The sequence below is a fragment of the Ascaphus truei genome, chromosome 16, assembly GCF_040206685.1.
Source record: "Ascaphus truei isolate aAscTru1 chromosome 16, aAscTru1.hap1, whole genome shotgun sequence".
NCBI lineage: Eukaryota > Metazoa > Chordata > Amphibia > Anura > Ascaphidae > Ascaphus > Ascaphus truei.
Window position 1 is genome coordinate 11,827,243 of NC_134498.1, and position 18,496 is coordinate 11,845,738.

Genomic DNA, 18,496 nt, shown 5'->3' on the forward strand with positions numbered 1-18,496 from the left:
TGTTTTTTATTTTTGTACGAGAAACAACCAGATGTTATACAGTGGATCTTAGGGGATTTAAAGTTCAATGAGTATGTAGTTACAGATAGGGAAATTAGACTATATTAAAAAAGCATTTATAAAAACAAAGTAAAGAAGCAAAGTGAAGCAAATAAATAATTTTCCTCTTGCACCTGTAAGCGTCAATTGTATCAAGCACTATTATCCACATATAATGGGGGATTACGATTTGGGGGGTAGTAAACAGGAGTTATGGAGGATTTACAGGACTCACAGATTTAGATGTATTACATGTTCTGCTTCTCCCCCCGCCCCCCCCCCCCTTCAATCTGCATAAAAAACATGTCTGTTACTGTATATGTAGTTTGTGCGTCAGTCTATAGCTAATTATTAAATAATAGAGATATAGTTCAGCATCATTATACGGTATACAGCATGTAAACCCCCATAGCTTCAGCAATAACAGTCAGTCAGAAAGCCTGCAAAATAGCTAACATCAATGTTGGAAGAAGGCCTTCTATGATTTGGTGAAGATCGGTATAAACACGACATAAAAGTTTGCTATAAAATACAAACAAAATATGTTTATTTGAGAAGTACCTACTGTAAATATAATAAAGCCAGTGTATTAAATTTCAAAATTTAAATTTGATCTAATATGTTACCCTTATTTGTGGTTTGGTTGAGAAACTTGGTCTAGGGGCCATATCCACAAAGCAGCCTTGTGCCATAAGGTACCTTTTCTTCACTCGGAAAACACCTCACAGACCATGAAAGGCTGCAAGGTGTCTTCCAGCACCGGATGGTGTCTTATGGCAGAACATGGCTTACTAAATATGAAGATATATATATATCGTTTTAATATAAATGCAGTATAAATATACTATGTTTTTTTTTAATGAATACAGTACTGTATATTCCAAATTACAGCCTTATATTCTCCATCACTCAACTGGCAACAAAAATGCTATGCCTAACACTGCTATTTTTTTAAGACTTCAATGAATAAAGTTGTTAGAAGTGAAGTGTCAACACAAAGAACCTGTTTTGAAACCTTGCATTATTTTTTTTAGAGTTCTTTACATTTGACACAGATTGCTGGCTGGGAAAGTTTGTCAGTTCAAATGTTTATGACGCCAATAAAAGGGGACACAATGATACACCCAGACAAGGAATGCACCCAATGATATGTGTATTATGGACTTCCTCTGTATCTCGTCCTGGGGAAATATTGGAGCAAAGATCATGATACATTGCTGCATATAAGCATTAGATACAATTACACTATTTGCCTCGCTCCAAAATTGTCTACATTCATCACCTAGACATTTTGAAAACAACATTGTTATACCAATGTTTAAGAATTTGCATACAGAAGCATATTGCTGCAGTGTTTTTCCTCTACTATGGCAATTACTGTACATATCACCTTACTTTGAATTCTAATCTAACTATAGTGAACCCTTTAACAAATAATTTTTTCGGTTGTTCTGAGGCTTCAGGAGAATTATATAACACTTGGGAGCAAATATGCAACCCAATAACCCAGAACTTGAGGCCAAGATAGCAAATACTTCCACAACTACCATGGATGTCCCTTTAGCACTGAGATAGGTTGGAATAAAGAATACCCAAACACTGAAGAAAACCAACATACTAAAAGTGATAAATTTTGCTTCATTAAATGTGTCAGGTAATTTTCTGGCCAGGAAAGCAACAATGAAACTTATACAAGCCAAGATGCACAAGTATCCAAGTATGGAATAAAAAGCCATAGCTGAACCTTCATTGCACTCGGCTATGATTTTTCCAGTTTCTGACTGCATGTTATAGTATGGGAATGGAGGAGAAATAACCAGCCACAGAATACAGATAAGAACTTGAATGGTTGAACAGAACAGGACAATATACTTGGGAACTTTAGCCCCCACCCACTTTTGTACATTTCTCCCTGGTTTGGTAGAATTGAAAGCTATCACAACAGTCAGTGTTTTGGCCAAAAGGGAGGATACTGAGATTGAGAAAGTGATCCCAAAAATTGCTTGCCGTAGGAAACAGGTCAACTTCTCTGGACGTCCAATAAAGATCAAACAACAGAGAAAAGAGAACATGAGTGAAGTCAATAGGAGGTAGCTGAGATCCCTGTTGTTAGCTTTGACAATTGGAGTACTCTGATACTTAATAAATATTCCCAAAACACCAGCAGAAATAAAAGAGAAGCAAACTGCTATAAAAGTCAGGACAATGCCAACTGGGTCTTTGTAGGACAGGAATGTTACAACTTTTGGGATGCAAACTGTTTTCTGTTCATTAGGCCATTGGTCTTCTGGACATTTTACGCACACATCCTTATCTGGAAAATGAAAACATCAATATAAAACGTGACATTGTTTTTCAATAAATTGTTCTCTCTTTCTCTGTCAACACTCTCCATTTACTACAAAAGTCAGAAAGCCCAATGCTACATCCAATGTGACAAAATATATAGTAAATAGTATATAGTTAAATACTTAAATAATAATATTATTCTCATAAGTAAGGGTCATCCCTCCATTTACTAGTAATTTTAAAAAGTTCTGTGTATTTATAGTGCAAAAATGATCCAGAGATTGGCAAGGAAGAACTTTTATATAAATTGCATTACGTCCGTCTGTAGATTTAGAGACCGCATAGAATGAAAGTGCTAAACATGTTGCAGGGAAGAGGGTGGAAATACAGAGCAATGCAGGCAAGGAAGGGACACACTAGGGATGTTTCTATATGCAAAGGAAAAATAAGAGCATATACCCCATCATATATAAGCTATATCTTAATATATCTCCAATAATATACTGGTTGTGTTTATGCTGGTTTTCATCTCTGTCCCTGCTTTAAAGGGGCAATCCCTCCTATGACCAATGTGCACTAATGAAAGTGACATGTTTAAGGGGCTAAATACCTATAGGTAACTGGTGCCTTTTAAGTACAAGAATCAGATACCAATAGGTATTTTTAAATATGTTTGTAAATGTGGTGAGTAGAGATTTGGGAAGGGTCCTCTAGATCATAGGTGCTCAACTTGTGTCCTCAAGACCCCCAAAGGTCAGGTTTTAGGGTGTCCCTGCTTCACCATAGGTGGATCAATCAATGGAATTGAGCTGGGATATTTTTAAACCTGACCTGTTGGGGGTCTTGAGGACTGGAGTTGAGACTCCTGCACTAAATTTCCTCTATATACACCATGTTTTCATATGTCCCTGTGTGTAACCTCCTTTCTCCCCTTTTATAAAATATAAATGTTTGATAAGGACAGGGCATGCATGATAAGGCTGCTGAAAATACTTGATTAACCACCACTCCCTTTTAATAAATAAATAAAAAAGTAATTTTTAACTTCTAAAGAAACAAAAACAGCCAAGTCTTTGCTCGCTCCACTTCTATAAGGAAGGCAATGACATTATTAATTCCTTATATAATGTTGTTTTTCTGTCACTTATTCGAGATTGCTGCTATACGGCTTGTAGGCTAGATCAGGGATGTGCGCAAAATGGGGGGAGTGCCCCCCAAATTTTCCAGGGGGGGGGTGCAGTGGTTACATAGGCCCCCCGCTATTCCCAAAGGCATTTAAATGTAATGTCGGGGGACCGAGCAAGGCCTCTGTAAATGCCGTTACCATTGCTTCGGCTGATGTGTCGCCATGGAAACGCGGCATCATATGACCCCGCGTTGTCATTTGACACCGGAGCCAAGGTAAGGGGGGCATGAGGAGGTGGGGAGAGCAGGCAAGGGCGCAGGCTGAAAAGTTTGCACACCCCTTGGCTAGATGACCCACATTGCAGTTTAATGGAAAGAGATGGGTGAAAGTGTAAAAATTAGAGTTGCAAATTCTTGATGGTTTTTGAACAAAATTTGATGTGCAACCGGATTTGGGGCAAATGCTCTTGAAACTGACATTGTTTTCCCTTTGCACAAATAGAGAGAGTCCTATTTTACTAAAGTTCCAAACTAGATACTGTATATCCCCTCAAACCAACTTTCCAACAAGCCTGGGATATATGCTAATATGAATCATTACAATATACTTTTGCATATCCTATTAGCATAAACCAAGCTATATCGGGTGTGCTCTCCACGTATGTTATTTTAATGGATATATATATATATATATATATATATATATATATATAGCAACTGTAAATATTACTGTATGTTCACTTGCATGTCTTAGACAGGTCTACAACCCTGTCTTTCTCCATTGTCACCCAGCATACAGCGCTTCCACTGCAGCAAGGGATTCTGGGAAATGACATGCAAATGAGCACTCAGTGCCACCTTTTGTCTCAAGCTCGTATTACACAAGCCAATCCTCAAGCCAATGCATGCTGTTTTAAACACAGCTTTTAGACTGAGGCTGGGATGAGATGCAAAGCCATTAAACCCATTCACAGACATGTTTCAACCTTGATGGGTATCATCAGTGTGAGGTTGGTCTTAATGGCAAAGCAGGTTTGAGACTAGACTAGGTAATCACCACTACTATTAAGGTTATGGTGGGTAAAAAAAGTGACAAAAACCCTCCACAGTAAAGCATAAAGCAACTGTAAATATTACTGTATGTTCACTTGCATGTCTTAGACAGGTCTGCAACCTTGTCTTTCCCCATTGTCACCCAGCATACAGCGCTTCCACTGCAGCAAGGGATTCTGGGAAATGACATGCAAATGAGCACTCAGTGCCACCTTTTGTCTCAAGCTCGTATTACACAAGCCAATCCTCAAGCCAATGCATGCTGTTTTAAACACAGCTTTTAGACAGAGGCTGGGATGAGATGCAAAGCCATTAAACCATGAAGCCATTATATATATATCTATATCGACTTTGGACTCTATTTCACTCTACTTTTCTGAAAAATGGCAATGTTTAACAAAATAGGGAAGTTCCATTTTTAGGGACTTCAGAGAAAAGGTTCCACATTTCTAGTCCGCTCAATGCTTATTGTTTTGTGATTTCTCAATTAATTTTCTTGCAAATATTGCAAATATTGCAAAATAACCACATCAACGTATTTGCTATATTTTGATTTAATTACTATCATGATTATTCACAGATACAGATGGGAGAATCTGTCCCAGTTTAGTTCTCAAACATTTCTGTGACCTTTTTAAGAAATACAATCAATAAAGAAAAATTAAACAAAGGCTATTGGGTAATTTGTACTGTAGGATCAAAAATGTTTGGTTCTTAATTTTTGCATTTGATTATTGACAATATTCTCCAGTACCTCTCAAATGTGTCAATGTTTTGATAAAATATTATAACTGCGTATTTTTAAATAATTTTTATATTTTTCAAAGCTACTTATATTTGAAATATTCGTCAACTGTGAATGTCCAAAATCAACAATTTTCATGAAGTTTAACAAAGGTTTGACTAAATAAAAATATCTTAAAAGGCAGAATTAGTTTGACATTTACATTGATCAGCAAAATGAGTGCAAATTTCTAGCCACAATTTAGGACTCACCTGTCTGGTTGGAAATTTCTCCCTCAGGACATGTTAAACAATCATAGCAGCAAGCTGGTTGTCCCTCCCGGACAGACTTCCTATAACCAGGCTGGCAGCTCTCACTGCACACAGACCGTGGGGTCTAGTTATAAAAAGAAAACTGTTGTACAATGACATTGAGTATATCAAGTATTTTGTATGATGAAAACATTCCTAATTACATCAGCTTCTGAGAGCCCTAAATGGATTGAGAATGGTAATATCACTTAACCAACTAATACATATAGCTCATGTAGCCCTCTTTCTTATGCCCTAGAGTGACTACTGGTACTGTACACACCTGTTGGCTCAAGGAGATCTGGGCCTCCGTTAGCTGGGAGCCTGGGGTATAGTTATAGTACTGGCAGCGCCTCCACTTACCCAGGATCCCCAATGAGTAAGATTCCCCTGGGCAAGAACAATAGCAACACACATCAGATTGTAACTGTTTACTAATAAGTATTGATAGAACCTTATCTTATAGGCAAAGCAATAACACACATCAAACAGTATCCTTAATCACTACTTGCAATCAATATAACACCTGTGGCTCGGCCACTCTCATAAAGAGAAATATCACTGTCCCGTCACCGCGTGCCCCCACACTGTGTCCATAATACTACTGATATGTATATAGGCTCAGTCCTTTGGTCACTTCACCTAGTGTCCCCAAAGAGTGTTCCCTAAGGCGGGATCAGCGCCTGTTGACCGGTGTTGGTGTACTTAGTAAATACCTTCCGGTCACTGGGGTGAACGGCAACAACTTCACAAAGGATCCGCTGATCCAGCGCAGTCTCTCACGAGTAGTGGATGATGTACAGCAGCCTGGGCCCAGACGACTGTCACCAACCGCAGCTCCGCAACACTGTGTCCCTATCTGTCTATGCAGTAAGGGTCATGTGTAGCTAACAATAGAGGGCGACCCTGCAGCACCACTACAAGCTAGAGTTACTCAGGGAATACACTGGGGCCTGAGGGGGAATCTGACCCCCTGCACACACACTACATCTCCTCTTGCTCCTCCGGTGCCCTCTGGCTAGCGTGGTCTGTCCCCCACGCTTCCCTTTCCAGCCTCCCGCGATCCCTGCACTCCTATTCGCTCCCTGGCATCAGGTGACTTCGCGGAGGCTCCTGGGAGTTGTAGTTTACTTGCTAAGCCTCTTCTGATTGGCTGGCCGTTCGCGCGCTTTGTACTGCGCATGCGCGAACTCTCTCTGCTCCTGACTATTGCGCAACAACATGGCGGCGCCCTGTAATGCCGGGACGCTGCGGAACCTTCTCAACACTCCCTCTGGAGACACGCTGCAGCGAAGGTAGAAGCAAACTGAGACATCCCTACATTCACATAAAGGAACCCACATTCTTATGACTATAAACATTTCCATTCATATTCATTTAGAAATTTCCAACATGAACATCAACATTATTGAATATTTATTTCGTGGTCACACATTTTGCATTTGGCTACCATATACAAATGTGCTAAATAGAATTGGGTAGTTATAATGTTATACAGTGAAAGCTGTTTCTTTAAAAAATTATAATGTGCAATATGCAGTATTCCAGTAACAGACTGTGGCTGCTGTATTTTTAACAAAGGAAAAGCAGTGGCTCAATATTTCCCCGGTGGTGGGTTTTCCAAATTTGTAGAGTGACTTTGCTGCTTTGGGAAAACCTAGCCCTACTACGTACAACTGCGTGGTGATGAAATTACCAGAATTAGGGTTTCAGTCTACCACTTTAAAAAAAACTGTATTTGATTGAATGTAGCCAGCAGCGGATTTCAAAATCCGCCGCCCCTAGGGACTTGCCTGTGTCGGCCGGCTCCTTGCATTGCCATGGCACGAGATGTCGTGTGACGTCCTGTTGGGGATAGCCACAGCGTCATTTGATGTGGGGATTCCAAAGGAGCAGGAGGACAGCAGAGAGGAGGCGGTTGACACCGGCAAGTGTCCTTCCCATTAGGTCCGATAGGCCAGAGAACGCGGCAAAATTATACGGGGAGGCCATTTTTGCTGCCCTCAAATTTTGCTGCCTTAGGCCCAGGCCTAGCATGCCTAATATGAAATCTGACACTTAATGTAGTAATAAATACTTTCAATTCCTAAGCAACTGGTGATTCTATTAGAGAAACAGGCAAAGAGAATACAATACAGGAAAAAGCATTCATACTGTAAGGGTCACGTAAAGTTATTCACAATGATCACATTATTCTTCACAACTTCACATGTATCCATCTCACTATTGGTTCAATACATTAAATATACAAAGCAAAAGTGCATCCTTTCATTTAAGCTGAAATACTTTGCTTTATTTTAAACAAATGTTGCTTTGCATTTTTATTTGTGTATGTAGCCTTTGTTCCCCCGTAACTAAATGAACTACCAGTACTGCCGTTACCTGTTGGCTACCAAAAGGCCTGGGCCTCCACCACTGGGAGCCTGGGGGGATCTCTTGTCCGCCTCGGTGCAGCACCTCCACCTGCGAGGGATCCCACCGTAGCGGGATAAGACCCTCACAGGAACCAATAGTAAAACACACACACACACACAGGTATATAATAACGGGTTTTACTGAGCATATATTATGTTTCTGGGGTCTCCATCTGGAACCACCTTTAGGAGCGTTTTTGAGGAGGCGCTTCCAAACAGCTAGCAGCAAGGGGAGACTGACCTTATAATACGGTTTTGGACAGCTAGAGCGCGGAAAGCCTTTTTCCATCATATATTATGCAACCTGCACACCACAGTATATAGCACACACAAACCCAATACCCCAAGTGAGTCTCCCTAAAGTCCTGTCACAGATCCTACCTCTATCAAGACTACTGGGGACATGTCCCTATCTGAGGGCTTTTCCCTGAAGCAGCCACAAACTGAGGATGGTTGGGTCCTAACTGTGGGCTGAGGGGCAATCTAGGCCACGTCTGAGAGCCACAGACACCCAGACCCTACCTTCCCCTTCTCCCTCCTGGAACCAACTGCCAGCGCGCGGTCCAAGTGCACCAAATGTAACTGTCTTTCCTCAGGGAATCTCAGGGAGCCCTATTGGCTAGCACTGCACACGTGGTACATCTCCCAGAGCACTCTGCTGAGTGTAGTTTCCCTGTGGAGGCTTGTTTAAGATTGCCACCACTACTCTGTGTTCACTGCGCATGCGCACCCTCTCTGGAATGGCCACCGCACCTCAGGCACTCTGCGCATGCATGAGCCGTACTCTGCGCATGCGTGTCTGACAACATGGTGGCCCACACTAGCTGGGTGCGCTGCGGAGCCTCTGGAGTACCAGAGCTCCCTCTCTCTGCCCGCATGCATTTCTGCCGTAGCCTCCCCCTGCTCCGCTCCCGCATCGGAGGAAAGGGAGGGACAGGGAAACTCGGCTACATGAAGGTAATGTAGCATATATTGTCAAATAAATAAAAAATTTATATAAGCGCAAATACATAAGACTTTTTAATATCATGGGTCATATTTACTACGCAAACAAAAAAAGATTCTAGTGCTAGAAGACACCTTACCACCTTCTGACTTGGGTCAATATGCACTAGTTATATACTGTGGCATTTAAAAAAGTAATAATGAGGCTTGATTATGCTGCTTCAGGATTATAATTTTTTTTCTATTTAATGCTGAAAATAAAAACCTGTACAATAAGTAATTATTTATTGTAATGTAACCAGCCCAAGTTCTGTATTTCACAAAGCGTTTAATAAGGTAATCATTACATCTGAAATGTATTTTGCTTTATAAGGAATAACATCTAACCTCAGTGAAGTTGCTTTCCCAGATTATCGCCTTTTCATTCATCGTAAATTTATTTCCATTGGGTGCATTATAGTTGTAACTTCCAACACGTTCTGTTCTCACTGTCCCATTGGGCAAGTAGACTATATTATAAATATCATATCCATTGGAAATTTCTTTTTCATTAAAATAGATCTCTTGGCCCATTGTATTTGTGAAATGGACCTTTTTCAGGAAATTATGCAACTGGAAAACAAACAAGTAATTATTGTTTTTGGTTGAGAGGACAGTGTGGTCTCTCCCTTTTAAAAGTATCTATTAATGCAACTATATTAGACAAGTGCTAAGTGCAGGGTTGAGATGGGGTGGTATTTACCCATTGCTCCCTTTTTACATAAATATTTATATTTTGTAATATTAGTATCATTAGGAATAGGGTAATGTACTGTATGCTTATTCTATTTGTATCCATCTTTAATGCTATCCATGCTTATATGACATGCTATGTACAGGTCCATGAAATCTGAGAAAAAGATGTAGAGTTTGGAAAACTACTGTTTGAGAACCAAAAGTTTAAACAAAAAAGTTTGAAATGTATATTATTGGATGGACATACACATGCAGCCACCAGTATCCGACCACGTGCCTGGGAAAATACTGTGGCTATCTCACAGTAAAAGCTGCAACATTTCTGTGAGATTCTACAGTCGGACTAATGGCGCATCGGATTAACACAGTGGGGGTCCCTGCAGTCCCATTCGGTTTGAATTGGACTGCAAGGACCCCCGCTGTGTTAATCCAATGGGCCATTAGTCGGGCTGCAGAAATCTCACAGAAATGTTGCAGCGTTTACTGTGAGATAGCCACAGTATTTTCCCAGACACGTGGTCGGATACTGGTGGCTGCATATGTATGTCTTGTTGAAACTTCATCTTCTATGTAGCTATGTAACGATATAGTAGTACAAAAACTCAAAAGGTCAATTTGTAAAAGGGTATAAGATTTGGACTGGTAAATGTAGTTCTTACTATAATAAAACAGTATTATGTACCTTATTGTGCTTGGATGTGGACTTTCACAATAGGATGTCTACATTGCCAAATTAAACTTGAGATGTATTTTCCAAGTGTGTTCTAAAACCCAATGTATAATTTTTTTCCCCCTTACCTTCCACGGTTTTAAATCTTGAAATTTTTGTTTGTTTTGATCTAGTAATCTTTCTTTTTGTGGTGTGTCGTGATACATTTCATGTAAGGCGTGGGCCACTGCATAAACAGCATTATAAACACTGTAACTCATGGCAGAAAATCGGAGGTTACAGTGTGAATATAGAATTGGCCTGCCACTCTCCACACCTGTGCAGTTTCGTCTCTTTTGATTGAATGGACATCGATTTTCACACAGTTCATCCCACCATGTTGTGAACGTCCGTCCTGTAGGGAATCGGTTAGGATCAACTTCACGGACAAATTTAATGAAGTCTGGAATTTCCTTTTTGTGCATAACAAGTTGTAAAGAACCATTGATAAGTGTGTCATTTAATTTGTAGCGTAATCGGAAACTGGTCTCTGCGGTACTGATCCAAACCTTTCCTGGTATGGTGCGGACAGCTACATTTTGTTCCAGATAGTAAATATAATTTTTTGTTCCATACACAAGTATTACATTTGCTGTTGACTTTGCAATAGTATGCTTAATTTCCATTATTCTTTGTGGGCTAAAATTGTTGATATAGGGCACAATTTCAGTAAATTCAATGCATCCCCCATTTTCTATAATCATATTTGTAATACTCCTGATAGCCTTTAAACTGGTGTCATCATCTGGAGTTATAATACCTATCCAAGTCCAACCAAAGTGCTTCAGTAATTCAACTATTGCAGCATACAGTGTATGTTCACTTGGTACAATACGGTAGAAAAAAGGGAAATTCTGTTTATCATTTTGTAGTGGATCTTGAGACACGTAGCTGATCTACAAAAAAATGATTTCAGTTACTAGAACACATATTACCTCTGTTTAATATAATTAGACTAAATGAATGCTAAAGCTGCGCTTATAGTGCCGGCACAAAGAAGAAGAAGCAGGCACACTGTCTTACTCAAAAGGAGGTTTAATATGCCATAAAGTCAAACGTTTCGGCAGTCAAATACTGCCTTTCTCAAGGTGAAGGCTACAAACACAAGAAACAGTCACAATATATACCACCCCCCTGATACTCACCCCTCCCCGCTCTGCCACATAACCAGGATGTTGACGCCCACCTGATGACGTCAGAGCTACCATATGGCGCCCCCTAGTGACGTCAGACATCTAGGTCTAAATCCCTGGCAATACAGCATAGAGGTGTGTGTGTGTGTGTGTGTGTGTGTGTATGTGTGTGTCTGCGTGGGTGTCTGTATGTGTGGGAAATTGTGTGTAGAAGGGGGGATTGTGAATGTAGGGGGGGAATGGAGAGTGCGTTGGAGGGATAGAGAGGAAAGAGAGGAGAGGGGAAGACAGAGTGAGAGGGAGGAAGAGTAAGAAAGGGGTGAGACATGGGGAGAGAGTGGTGGACAGTAAGGGGGGTATGAGGATGAGGGGTGGGTGTGAGGATGAGAGGGGGTACTGTGAGAGGGTGAGTGCAAGGTGTGTGAGGGGGGGTACTCACAAGGTCGCTCACATTGGGACCCCGGTGAAAGCTAAATAAATGTTTATTTTTAAGGGGCCCTATCAAAATGTATTCAGGGGGCCTAAGAAATGTAGTTACGCCACTGCTTGTGATGATGAAAACTTTTGTAGACACCAATATTTTAATGTTTTATATTGAGAATTATCGGCATGGTTGTACTTGACAACTCTTTGTCTTTAATATAATCTATACAGTGGATTTCCCCCCCTTATTTACCATAATTCAAATGTTTCTGGTTTTGGATCTGATCTAAACTTCAACATACAGTGCCAGTAACAAGGATCCCGTTTTTGAATCCAAAAGGACACAAATAGCTCTCATTCAGTGGGATGCTTATCATTATCAATGCTATTCTCTGCATGCACATTTCATGAGACATGGAAACGCATGTTTTATTGTCTGAAAAGAACAGCAAGTTTCTGAAACAGCCATAACATAATGGGCCATGTTAAGAAAGCAATCTTATGCCTTAAGACAGCTTCTAGAGCTGCAACACACCTAAGAGCCCTTTCTAGTCACTGTGCTGTTTAACCTAAATGTACATACAGTAAAATCTAACAAATTATCAAAAAAGAGAAAGGGCAAAAAATTAGAATAGCTGTAAAAAAAATTACCAAAAGTATCCAAAAACAACCGCATTGACACACATAATATTGCTCTTTATTTCAGTCAAGTCATACCTATGCATAAAGATTTAGCCAACTTAATTGTGCCCCAGAAAACATAACATAACCCACTATATTGCAAAAAATCACAGACTTTCCATTGGATTTAATGGCAGTGTTGGTGCAGAATATCACACAATATCCCATCATATCCCACAAAAAGGGAACAATGAAGACTGCTACAGCTGTACATAAGGTATAAGGTAGATCAAAAAGAAGATCCAAAAGATTCCTCCACTAGTTGCACTCTATGTACATTTGTCAGATATCAGTTGGACAAATGGTCCATGCATTTTCTCAATATATGTACGGCTTACTATTGTAGCTAAGTCAGGAACCCAGTTAAAATAAAATTATAAAACTTTATTACATCATAATAATCAGTGACTCTGTGCCTTTATTTACAGTGTATATTATTTAAAATCCCTTCAGGAGTTGGGTAGATTATATGCTCCGATTACCAAGTTTATAACTTATAAACACATTTAATAATGTGTCTTTGGTAGGTAGCTTATATCTACTGAGACATCTCTAAATAAGGTATTTGTTTGTGTAAACAAAGTATATCCCTATATATTTTTTCTCTCTGAGTATGCTGTTAATATAGCTGTCAGATATACTCTTAAATATAACCTTATTAAGTTCCCAATGAAAGTGCCTTAATGTGTAACTATATTGTCTCTACCAGTATAGAGAATAATGTTACATAGTAGCTGAATATAGCTATTCACAACACAATGTTGTTAGTAGAACTCTTAACGTATTATTCCAAACACCTTGCACACAATTGCCTACTAGTATATAGCAGACTATGCTGTGTTTCGATAAGCAATGTCAGACCAGGTGCCCAGGTATACTGATGGGATGGCCATTATTGGAACATTTAGCACAGTGTGTAGATCGGAATACCCATTCGATGACGCGCAATTTATTTGAATCGTGCCGACTTAAACACTCGACTTGTTTATCGTTTTGTCCGGGTCAGAAAAGGGCATTTTAGCGTTGTCTGCAATACCGTCGAGAAACTCAAGTGGACGTTCGCGAGTTGTTATAAAAATCCAATAGCAATTCAATGTCTGTATTATACAGTACACAGAGCAGCGTGGCTCAGCACAAGGCTCAAGGATTTCAAATTCTTATCAACACCTCTGACCAACCATTCATTTTCTAATGGTTGGCTTTGTGGCTTCATTAATCTTCCCGAGCCTGCTCTCACAGTTCTGCGCCTGCGTGTAATTCTCTTTGTTTGGGACCTGGGACATTGTTGATTATTAATGTGCATGCCTGTATAACTTCCCATTCATTTGGAAGTTAGTTCAAGTTTTAAAAATATATACTGTACTGTATAACATATTTTTTTTTTTTTGGTTATCGTCATGGCTTGCAAAACAAGTATGGATATTATGAGATTCAAGTTTTACAAATTCAGTATATATTTTTGGGGGTTATCACCATGGGCTTGAATAGCAATTATGGATATTATGAGAATCATAAACACATTCTCTCTGAATATGCTATAAATATAGCTGTCAGATACACTCTTAAATATAACCTTATTAAGTTCCCAATGAAAGTGCCTTAATGTGTAACTATATTGTCTCTACCAGTATAGAGAATAATGTTACATAGTAGCTGAATATAGCTATTCACAACACAATGTTGTTAGTAGAGCTCTTAACGTTTTATTCCAAACACCTTGCACACAATTGCCTGTTAGTATATAGCAGACTATGCTGTGTTTAATGAAACCACAAAGCCAACCATTTGAAAATGAATGGTTTGTCAGAGGTGTTGATAAGAAGTTGAAATCCTTGAGCCTTGTGTGTGTCTTGTATGACTTGAACTAACTGCCAAATGAATGGGAAGTTATACACGCATGCGCATTAATTATCAGCAAGGTCCCAACCAAAGAGAATTACATGCAGGCGCAGAACTGTGAGAGCAGGTTCGGGAAGATTAATGAAACCACAAAGACAACCATTTGAAAATGAATGGTTTGTCAAAGGTGTTGATAAGAAGTTGAAATCCTTGAGCCTTATGTGTGTCTTGTGTGTGTGTGTGCGGGGGAGAGGGGGTGCGAGCTGTATGAAGGATTGTACTGTAGTTCAAAGACATATTCTCAAAAGGATTTGAATACCAACTGTATGAGTGATTCAATTAGCTGTAATGTACAGGTAAGCACTCGCTCCCAGCACTGTGAGAGGGCAATTGCCACTAAAAGCCATGTAGCAAAAATAATAAATAATTTATTGTTTCATCAAAATAACACATAACATATAACGCATACTCTAAACTATCATAAAAACAATTAAAATATATATGTAACGGGTAACAACCAATCTAGGGATGACCATGGATAATTCCAACTTGATCTACAAATAAATCCCTAAACAGGTGAGTATATCGTAGTGAGTGAGACAGAATCAATTATTCAGTATCATAATACAAATATCTATCATGTCCCTACTTTGGGTGGTAAATCATGCAGTGCAGGCTGTAATATGCCGTTAGGCAGATCATAAGGTCAAAAAAATAATTCACAGTTTAAGCAAAGTGAGCAGCAGGGCAAATCCAGACAGCCTGACCTGTCTCTTTAACTCTGGGTGAATAGTCGTGCAATGCCTGCTGTACTATGCCGTTAGGCAGACCCTGGGGTCAAAATACTTCACAGTTTGTATCAAACAGACAGCAAGGCACATCTAGATAGCTTATAATACCTTATGCCCCATATAATTAATATAAAAGACAGCCCGCAACTACCACACTGCTTAGAACGATCTCACCCGTTACTTCCTCCTCCACGACGTCAACGCGATGACGTCATGCCGACGTACGTTTCGCGCGTAAGGGGGCTAGCGCTTTCTCAAGGTGGGAGTTGTTTAGCAGAGCAGCGCTGCCCTCTTATGTACTCTAATGCTGAGCGATCCTTTATGTGCCTATACCTCTCTCTTAAAGAAATAGACAGCTAAATTAGCCTCATAGGTGCTATGATAAATAATTAATTAAACAAATAAAGTGGGAACATGAGAGTTGTGTCCTTATTCATAGGTAGCTCCCCGGCTTCAGATAAATCCCATTATTGGTCTAATGGGGCACTCGGAACTAAACTATTCAAGTAGTATATACATACTTGGCAGGTAAGTGGTACAGATGTACCAAGTAAGGTGTATCAAAAGGCAGAAAAAGTGGGCATTCAGATAGCAAGGGATGCTGGTACACAATGAGGGTCAATATATACACTGCTTCAATATTCATGTTCATGTTGCATATATACATATATAGTGTGTATAGAAGGCAAACATATAGTCATGTGTAAGTCCTGGTAGTGTAGGAATGTTCTAACCTATGCTGTCCGCCCAATAGGTTAAAACGAACATCGTGTTTTATACTATATACCAGGAACCCCCTAAGTTGTACTGTAGAGCCATTGTTCATGAATATTGTAATTCTTACTTTATATAAAAGAAGTGTATATATAGCCCTCATTTAGGCCCTTTGGACTTAGTGTTTGTAATGTGTAGATCCATTTGCATTCAGTCTGCAGAAGGATCTTATTCCAGTCTCCCTTACGTTAACCCCAAGGAATATGTTCAATGCCAATAAACACCAGTTTTTCACTGTTCCCTTCGTGTTCACTTATCACATGTCGTGCAAGTGGGGTGTCTTTCGCATTCCTTATGGATCCAAGATGTTCAAGTGTTCTTGTTTTGGAATGTCTAAAGGTCTTGCCTACATATAGTTTCCCACAGAAACAGATGATCAGGTAAATGACCCCCTCTGTAGTACAGTTTATATACTCCTTGATTTTAAACGTACATGTTTTTGTCGAGTCCGTGAACTCTGTTGTTTGCAGTACATATCTGCAGGCCTTACACCTTCCACAGGCATATGAGCCTTTGGGTTTATGATCTAACCATGTACCCCGTTGTTTGGTCTGAAAATGGCTTCTCACTAGAATATCCTTCAGATTGCGACTTCTCCTGCTAGTGAGTTTGGGACTTGTTGATAATGCCCCTTTCAGGTCATCATCATCTAGGAGGATGTGCCAGTGTTTGTTGAGGATGCGATAGATTGAACCCCACTGGTCACTGAATGTTCCTATAAACCGTATAGGTTTAAAACCCCCTCCTGAATTCCCCGGGTTTACATTGGCTAAAAGCTGCGTTCTTGTAGTACTCAGTGCCCTATTGTAGGCTCGTGTCAAGCTACCTTTTGAGTGTCCTCGTTCTAGGAATCTGTTTGTCAGTAGATTGGCTTGTTCTTTGAACTCAGAAAGAGTTGAGCAGTTACGCCGCACACGTAAATATTGGCCTATTGGAATGGCTTTTATAACATGTTTTGGATGCTGGCTCTCTGCTCTAAGTAAACTGTTTGTTGCGGTACTTTTTCTATAGATAGTGGTTTCTAGTTTCCCTGATGTGTCCTTTAAAATGGTAATGTCCAAGAAATCTATACTTAGAAGGCTCGAGACAGTGGTCAGTTTCAAATTGTGTTCGTTAGTGTTTAACAATTTGACGAATTCATTTAGAAGGTCCAAGGTCCCCGTCCAAAGCATAAAAATATCGTCTATGAACCGTACACATAGATCAATGAATATAGTGTAAGATTCCAGGGCCTCACTGAAGACCACCATTTCCTCCCACCAGCCTAGATATAAATTGACATAGGTGGGGGCACAAGTGGTCCCCATGGTGGTGCCCTGGATTTGATGATAGTATTTATTGTTGAACACAAAGTAATTCTTTGTGAGGGTAAGGTCCAGTAATTGGAGAATGAAATCGTTGTGTTTTAATAAATCTTGCCCTCTAGATCGTAAAAAGTGGGCAACGGCTTTCATGCCAACCGTATGTGGAATGCTCGTGTATAATCCATCAACATCGAGACCAACCAGGAACGTGCTTGGACTGGTGGTGATGCCCTCAAGTTTTAACAGCACGTCCTTGGTATCACGAAGATACGATGGTAGGGAACTCACAAACGGGCGCAACAATTTGTCCACATAGATACTGGCATTGGATGTCAAGTTGCCAATGCCAGACACTATTGGTCTCCCTGGGGGTGGAATCTTCCCCTTATGTAGCTTCGGAAGATGGTAAAATGTAGCTACCCACGGGTTCTTAATATATAAGAAATCAAACTCTTTGTTTGTGATGACTTTGTTTGATTTCCCTGACTCGAGAATGGTGAGTAATTCTCTCTGAAAGATGGAAGTAAGGTCACAGTCAAGTATTCGATAGCAAGTTTTTTCAGACAGGCATTCTTTCAGGCTCAGGCATTCTTTCAAATATACTGTTTTGTCCAAAACCACCACATTACCACCCTTATCTGATGGCTTAATCACCAGGGTGTCATCTTGGCTCAATTCTCTAAGTGCAGAATGCTCTTTCATACTCAGATTGTATTTGCTAGTCCTGTTGTTCAATTTTTCTAAATCATGTGTGACTAGTTCCGTAAACACTTTTACTTCTGCACTGACTTCGTGTGGTGGTGTAAATGTTGACTTTGCCTTCAACTGAGTAAAAGGACCTTCCCCTGGAGGTCTGTCACTATCTATTAAGAGTTCTTCAAGAACAGATAAATTATCTAGATCCATCACATTCAAATTTTCAAGAGTTGTATTTGCAATGCTCCTTTGTTGCCGCCTCATAAAAAATTTATGGAGGAGGAGTTTTCTTGAAAAAAGATTTAGATCTTTTACAATTTCAAACAAATTCATCTTGCTGGTTGGACAAAAGGATAAGCCCTTTGCCAAGACCTGCAGATGGTAAGTATTCAAAACCCTGGAGGATAGGTTTATGACCTGTGTTTTTGTTGTTTCTTCTTTTTTGTCCTGTTGAATTTCTGGTAGCCTGGACCTTTGTAACCCCAAACTTTTCAGTCTCTTAAATAGTCGT

At 39.9% G+C, this 18,496-nt stretch overlaps 1 protein-coding gene across 1 annotated transcript; it reads right to left on the minus strand.

Annotated features, from left to right (window-relative positions):
• Nucleotides 1-292: 292 nt before the first annotated feature.
• On the minus strand, nt 293-11,127 carry LOC142467287 (vomeronasal type-2 receptor 26-like). The gene is made up of 4 exons (XM_075572764.1): nt 10,434-11,127; nt 9,288-9,512; nt 5,503-5,626; nt 293-2,353 (listed from the first exon to the last, which is right to left on the minus strand). Exons 1-4 carry the CDS (start codon nt 11,046-11,048, stop codon nt 1,452-1,454), a joined length of 1,866 nt encoding a protein of 621 aa, XP_075428879.1. The 5' UTR covers nt 11,049-11,127; the 3' UTR covers nt 293-1,451.
• Between the last annotated feature and the right edge of the window lie 7,369 nt (nt 11,128-18,496).